This window comes from Capsicum annuum, chromosome 6, assembly GCF_002878395.1.
Source record: "Capsicum annuum cultivar UCD-10X-F1 chromosome 6, UCD10Xv1.1, whole genome shotgun sequence".
In the NCBI taxonomy this organism is placed as follows: domain Eukaryota; kingdom Viridiplantae; phylum Streptophyta; class Magnoliopsida; order Solanales; family Solanaceae; genus Capsicum; species Capsicum annuum.
Window position 1 is genome coordinate 128,387,708 of NC_061116.1, and position 8,042 is coordinate 128,395,749.

An 8,042-nucleotide genomic window follows, 5' to 3' on the forward strand; every position below is an offset into this window, starting at 1 on the left:
GTTCTTTGTCAAATTCATATTAAGAAACAAATCGTACTATACTTATTGAGATTAAGCATCCAAAATTAACTCATTTTCCATTTCTTTTAAACCAATTTTGTTCGTTCAATGTCACTGTAAAAATGGCCTAACACAAAGCACTTCTCAAAAGTTGTAATTGGGTTCTCATCAATTTTCATCTTCTAAAGACTAACTCCCATTAAGGAGGTCTTCATTCATCTATCATAGGGGAGGGAAACTAACTATGATGATTTATTTCGCATTACCTTGAGGGAAAAATGCATATTTCCTTGAGGGCAAAAACAAACACTTTAAACTAAAAATAAAACATACTTAAATTTACTAACTATTACAGACATAGTGTTTTGAATAGTTAGAAATAGTAAGTTTAACATCCAAACACAAAAATAAAAACATTCCCAAGAAAAATAAAGATAAAATTGTCCAACCTATATAAACCAAAGAAAAAGAGAAGAAGGAATGGGAATTCCACCATCCTACACTTAGAAGGAAGTACTGTCCCAGTGTTTGTAAATAAGCATAGCATGGGGTGGGAAGGGACTCTCTGGTCATATGTCATCTATGTCATCATTAGATTCTGGGCCATAGGCAGCTACTCCTAAGTTTGGATGATCATCATCTGCATCTGCCTCCTCTGACTTCGAATTAGAATCACGTAGCTGGCACTCTTTGCCAGTAGAAAAATCATCATCAAAAGGCTCTATAAAATTAGGGCCTATCCGTATCATGGTACTCGCATTATGACTAAGATGATAGTCCAACTCTGCAGTTTTAATCTCCTACAGGGTAGATGGGCGCCCACCAACCCACAACTGAAGCATCTGTGGCTCGTATATCCGGGAGATGATCTCATTATTCCGAGCCTGACGCTCAGGCATAGTCAATGAAGAACCATAAGTTGGACCCCCCTTAGTATGGGATACATCCATAGGTTTGGTGATCACAGGAAGCCATAGTCTAGGTCCTCCTCTTCTACCCTCCCTGATCTCTCTAAAATCTTATCAGTAAACCTCCAAAGCCATACCTTTGCTCTGGATGAAGATATGCCTTTTTCATAGTCGAAAAATCAGTACACCTATATTCACATCAACATCACATGCATTAAGTCATAAATAAGGTATACCCTATTGCATGTCACATCAGTCAAGTGCATCGTCTGTATGCGACAAGTATAGATAAAGGGTAATATGAGGTGAATGCCACTTTTATTGTTGCAGGTCCATCTTGTTATCGAGTGATTACAACACAAAAAATGGCATATTTTTTCATATGGTGGTTCTATACACATCAGCTTCAGGGGTACAACATCAACTTCAGGTGTCTCGAGAAGAACATTCAATGAATGAGCATTGAAAGTGACAACCTGTCCTCATATCTTAACTTCTGAGTCTCTATCTCATGGGTCCTAGTTAGCGTAAAACTCTCTGATGAGGCTCAATTTGCACTCATGAGGATATGCAAAAAAGAACTCCATAAGAAATTCTTCTATCCGACTCACAATGTGGGGAAACTCTATTAAAAGATTCTCCTTGTGAATGAATTTCTAAGCCGTATACTTAGACTCATCATGCTTTGGATAACATTTCCATCCAGCCTCCAACACCCATTCAGTGCCATACTTCTCCTCGTGTTCATGTGGGAGAGCCGGAGGCTGAGATGCCCTATCACTTAGTATATTTCTTTTTTTGGTTGGCTCAGAAGATCTCGCCTTGGCCTTGCCCTTTTATTATCGACCCAACAGATATCCTGTTAAAGAAGAACATGGAGCAACCATATCAAACATATTGAGTATGATGAACTAGCAAACACTAAGTGTGTTGCGGTTAAAACACCCCACACTTAGTTCCTAGTACAAGTGTTAGGGTAGAAAAACTAGGGTACTCATACTTTCCCTCAATTATCAATCTGTATGAGCGCAAATTTCCCCCAAACATAATAAAAAATTAAAATCATCTATAATTCAATATATAATGCATAAAACAGGCCCCACTTAATCAAACATAACTTGAAATGTATATAAATTCACATTGCAAGAGGATCTCATCAGCATTTACTCACATACATCCCAATTTGACACTTGTGCATATTTTACTGAAGTTAGTCCAACGACACACATGTCTAACAGTATAACAAGAACTAATTGAATGAAGAGTGGTTGGGGTACCCCACACTTAACTAATATTATGGTCGTGCAACTACATCTCCCTAAGGTACTTAGACTCTCATCATTATCCAAGTACACCAGACATAATAATTTAGGCGCCATACCCAACCTTTATTTTCTAACACAAAATTACGCATACATGCAAAATACCACAAAAAATCATGGACTAGCAGATTCTTACATCAATGATTATTTAAAGGCATTGAAGTGTGGAGGGGTACCAAAATTGTACAAATTTTACACGGGCCGAGATGTAGCGGGCAGCACAATACACAAGGCATCGCGGGCTCTGTTGCACCGCGGGCTAATCGCCTTTTTTTACTAGAATGGCAAAATTTTTGGCATGGATTTTAATCATCTGGGAAATATTTAATTCCCTCATTTTTTTTAACCCTATACCATTCCATAGGGTGTATGTTACTTCCCTAAATGCTTTCCCGAATTTTTTCACTAACCTCTCATTTACCTTCATACTTCCAAGTTTCTCATTCCTACATACTAACCAAAAATAACAAACTAATGTAAGAAAATATGGGTTGGCTCCCATTCAACACCTTAGTTTTGGTGGTGGCACAACTCTTTTTTTGTATTTTTGCTTTCTTTTTCTTTCCTAACAACTAAAAAATAGGAACTGCACTATTATATTACATTCATAGGTTGCCTTTAACACATCACCTTAGTTTATGTCGTGGCACGACTCAACTCAGTCTCACTCGTCGACAAAAGTGATGGACACATTGTTCTTATTTCCATGATCAGCCTAATAATGCTTCACATATTGTCCATTCACCAAGAAATTTTTACTATTTTCCTTGTTCCACAGCTTCACTATTCCATGAGATGTCATACCTACTACCTCAAAAGTCCCATACCATAACTTACTCGAAAACAATTTCAACCTCGCATTGAACAACAAAACAAGCTGTCCAGGTTCCAAAACTCTGTCAATGATATGCTTGTCATGCCATTTCTTAGTCTTTTCTTTGTACAATTTGGCATTCTCGTAAGCATGGAGATGAAACTCATTAAGCTCAACAAGCTTCAACAATCTCTTCTTACCCATGAACTTCATATGAAGATTCAACTTTTTCATTGTCCAATAAGCTTGATGTTCCAGCTATATAGGCAAATAGTGGGCTTTCCCATAAACCAAGTGATATGGAGAGCTACCTATGGGCGTTTTATAAGCTTTCCTATAAGCCCATAGTACATGATATATCTTTTTAGCCCAATCCTTTCGCTGACCATTTGACAGTTTTCTGCAGAATTTGCTTTATTTCCTGGTTGGATACCTCTACTTGACCACTTGATTGTGGATGGTACTAGGAATGACAATGGTACGGTGTAGGTTTTTTCTAAACCCATAAATTTTAAAACCACTTCGCATCACACCGCATCCCCTTTAAACCCGCCCCATACTCATACCCGTGCATACCCGCACCGCACCGCCCCATGTTTTTTTTTTTTTTTTAAAAAATTCTTAACTTTATTGAAAATCATAATATTTTGAAATCTACAACTTGGAAATAATAATAACTAGTTTCTATTATATCATTTTTCACTAAGAAATTGTCAAAAAATATCACATGTACAAGTAATGATCAAATATCATATTTTTTTTGAAATGAATAGAGATATTAAAAAAACTATAAAATTATTTATTTGTAGTATTATACATGTCATTTTAAATATCATAAAATTTTAAGTAAAAAATATATATAATTTTTGGTATATTCACGAGAATAATAATAATTTTTTAATTTTTTTAATTTAAACCCACAACTCGCACCGTACCGCACCATTTTACAAAAAACTTACTTTAACCCACACCGCTCCTGCACTGCCCCGTATAGCTTAAAACCCAAGCCGCACCACACTCGCTTCACCCCATTGACATCCCTAGATGGTACGAAGTGGCTATTTTAAGCCTAACACTATATCTACCTAGAAGATTTTTAAATCAAGTGTTAATAAAATGCGTTCCTCCATAACTGATTATAGCTCTGGGAGTGCTAAATCTGGAGAATATGTGCTTCTTCACAAATTTTAATACCACTCTGGCATCATTAGTGGGATAAGCTACAACTTTCACCCACTTGGATACGTAATCAACTGCCACTAGGATATATAAGTTGCCATTGGATGGTGTGAATGGTCCCATAAAATCTATGCTCCAAATATCAAAAACCTCAAATTCATGAATGTTGTTTAGGGATCTCATGACATCTTGAAATTATACCTAACCGTTGGCACGAATCACTTTCATGAAAGCCACTGCATCTCTAAACAATGTTGGCCAAAAGAATCCTGATTGTAACACCTTTTTAGCTGTTCGTTTACCCCATGATGGCCATCGTAGGGAGATGAATAACATTTTTATTACACTTGTTAAGATTCTTCTTCATATATACATCTATGAATAATCCCATCCGGACCCTATTTGAATAGAAAGGGCTCATTTTATACGTATGCATGCGAATCATATAGTAGCTTCTTTCTCTATTGAACGATGGAATCTGGAGGGTATACCTTATACACTAATAAATTCATGATGTCTGCATACCAAGGAACTTTGTACACATCTAGATCCAACAATTTCTCATCCAAAAACTCTTCCCGAATGCATATTGTATCATTAGCAGTATGGTCATGATTCTCTAGTCTATAAAAATGGTCTGCAACTTGATTCTCTGCTCCTTTTTGATTCAGTGCTAACATCTTTTTTTCTATGACTATTTAATTCATTTGAGCATCGTTCAAGACTTTACTTGCATAATAAATAAAACAAAATACCTTGTATTTTCTTTTCTCCAAAACTGCTCCCACAGCCACCTTACTTGTATCACATATTAGCTCAAACGGTAACACTCAATTTGGAGAAATTATGATGGCTGTTTCTATCAGTTTCTTCTTCAGCTTCTCATACGATTCTTGACAAGCAGCCCCAAAATTAAATTTGGCTTATTTTTCAAGTGGTTTGTACATAGGACTTGCAATCTTCAAAAAATCTTGGATAAACTGCCTGTAAAATCCTACATGCCCTAAAAAAATCCTCACTCCCTTTACTATTACCAAATATGGCAATTGTTCAATCACTTCAACTTTGGATCTGTCTACTTTAAGTTCTCTACATGACACCTTATGACCAAGGACTATTCCTTCCTTGACCAAAAAGTGGCATGTTCCCAATTCAGCACAAGATTTGTCTCTTCACAATGAGCTAGGACTCGATCTAGATTCTGCAAGCATACATCAAAAGAATTACTGCAAACAGAGAAGTCATCCATGAATACCTCAATAAATTCTTAAACCATGTCATAGAAAATTGCCATCATGCCTTTTTGAAATGTTACAAGTGCTTTCCAGAAGCCAAAAGGCATGTGTCTGAATACATATGTGCCATATAGGCATGTAAAAGTGGTTTTTACTTGATCTTATGGTGCTATTGAGATATTTTTATACCCTAAGTTTCCATCCAAAAAGCAATAGTACTCCCACCCTGCCAATCTGTCCAATATTTGATCAATGAACGAGAGAGGATAATGATCCTTTCTTATGGCTTTATTTAGCATTCAGTAGTTAATACAGATTCTTCATCCAGTTACCATGCAAGTAGGAATCATCTCATTAGATTTATTGGTAACCATAGTCATCCCATCTTTTTTTGGGATGCAATTTTCTGGGCTTACCCACTTGCTATCGAAAATTGGGTATACAATCTCATTGTCAAGCCACTTAATGACTTTTTTATACCATTTCCTTCATCTCCAAATTCATTCTCATTGTTGTTGCACCCTTGGTTTGTAACCTTCTTTTATGTATATGTTATGTATGCAAAAAGCTGGATTTATCTCTGTAATGTCAGACATCTGCCACCTAATTGCCTTCTTTCTTCTTTTTAAAACTGCCAAAGCTTTCCTTACCTATATATCAGATAAACCTACAGTAAAATAACAAGTAAGGTATCATTGTCACCAAGGTAAATATATTTCAATTGAGGAGAAAGAACCTTAAGCTCCAATTTAGGTGCTTCATCAATTGAAGCTTTGGGCAATGGGCTAATTGTCCTGTTTAATGGCTCAAAAGCCAACTTTCTAGTTTCAAGAATCACCAAATTCATAACTTGAACCAATACAAGCGCCTTTACATCACCATACAGATCGTGACCCATTAAAGCTCACTCATGTGGACCATCTAACAACAACAACCTAATATCAGACTCAAGGTTTATAACAGATATAACTGACAACTCCTCATATATAGAAGGCAGTTTCAGTGCCTTGTATACATAAAAAACCTCCACTTTGTAATGTGCTCTCATAGTCATCTTTCCTCTAACTATATCAATAAGTGAAAACCCTATTTCTAGGAATAGTCACCCCAAAATAAATGAAACAACTAGATCAGCTTCAAAATCAAGAATCATAAAGTTTACTGGAAAGATCAGTGATCCCACTTGCACTAAGATATCTTTTATAATTCCGTTCGGCCTACCAAAGGACCTATCTTCCAACTATAAAATAATTTTCATGGGTTTGGGACTCCCAAGACCCATCTTTTGGTACCAAAATGTGGGCATAAGATTGATGCTCACCCCCAAGCCACAAATTTACTAGTATTGATTACCTACCCAATAGTGATCTGCAAAGTAAAACTACCTGGATCCTTCAGCTACATGGTCAACTTGTTCTGTATCTTAGATGCCTACTACTCAGTAAGTGAAACTGTAGCATACTCTGTCAACTAGTTGTTGTTTGCCACTATGTCCTTTAGATACTTTGCATATTTTGGAACACTCTGTAGAATATCAATAAGAGGAAAATTTACATGAACCTACATTAGAAGATCTAAAAACTTCTTGTAACTTGTCTCCTCTTGTTTCTCTCACTGCCTTTGAGGAAAGAGTAAAGGTATAGTCTTATTTTCTACTTGAATTTCATCGTTTATAGCTTTTTCTTTGACCCTTTTCTTCTCATTGGCCTTAGGATCATCATTAGTGGTTGTGGGACTAACCTTCTCAAGTATAACTCCTTTAACTACAACCCACTCCTCACTGTAACTATATTTACCTATTTTGGATTCACATCTGTATCACTAGGTAATCCTCTTTGAGGTCTTGTGGTTTGTGCTTTCGTAATCTGACTGAGTTGCAACTTTAAATTCCCCATAATAAACTATTGAATCTTTATATCTACCTATTGACTCTTTAAATCTGCTGCCCTCTATGCTTGGTTAGCTAAGATTTGCTTCAACATATCCTCTACATTGCTCATTTGAGTAGTAACTGGATTATTCTGAACCTGCTGCTATTGTTCATTCTGTGGCATTGACCCCTTAAAGTGATTAGTGTTCTGTGCTTGATTTTCACCCATTGAGAAATTGGAATGGTTTCTCCAGTTGGGATTATATGTGTTACCAAACTTTTATTGTCTTGGATAATTTGCATTTTTCACATAATTAACAAAATATGGATTAACCGCACAAGCATCTACTGCGTACTCACTACTTCCACAAACCTCACACCAAGAATTTACCTATTGGACTGCATTAGCTGTAGTTGCTTCTTGCGGAACCCCCAACTTTAAGTTGTTAAATTGAGTAAGTATCTTATTTTGCATTGCTGCAAGATGAGCTAATAGAGCAGTGAATTGATATACCTCTAACACACCTACAACTTTCTTAGGAGCTCTCCTTAAGTCAAGATACCATTTAGAATTCCTTTATGAAATTTAATTCAGCAGTGTGTACAATTCATCATGTCTTTTCAAGAGCTTGCCCAACTGCTTCTGAATTTAAGAGAATCTTGGTATTTGGAACTAGCCCCTCAATGAAAGTATGAGCAAGAACATCATTAGAC

At 36.3% G+C, this 8,042-nt stretch overlaps 1 protein-coding gene across 1 annotated transcript; it reads right to left on the bottom strand.

Annotated features, from left to right (window-relative positions):
- Positions 1-569: 569 nt before the first annotated feature.
- LOC124899524 lies at positions 570-3,278 on the bottom strand. Its single transcript, XM_047414426.1, has 3 exons — positions 3,058-3,278; positions 1,046-1,096; positions 570-765 (listed from the first exon to the last, which is right to left on the bottom strand). Exons 1-3 carry the CDS (start codon positions 3,276-3,278, stop codon positions 570-572), a joined length of 468 nt encoding a protein of 155 aa, XP_047270382.1.
- Positions 3,279-8,042: the final 4,764 nt, after the last annotated feature.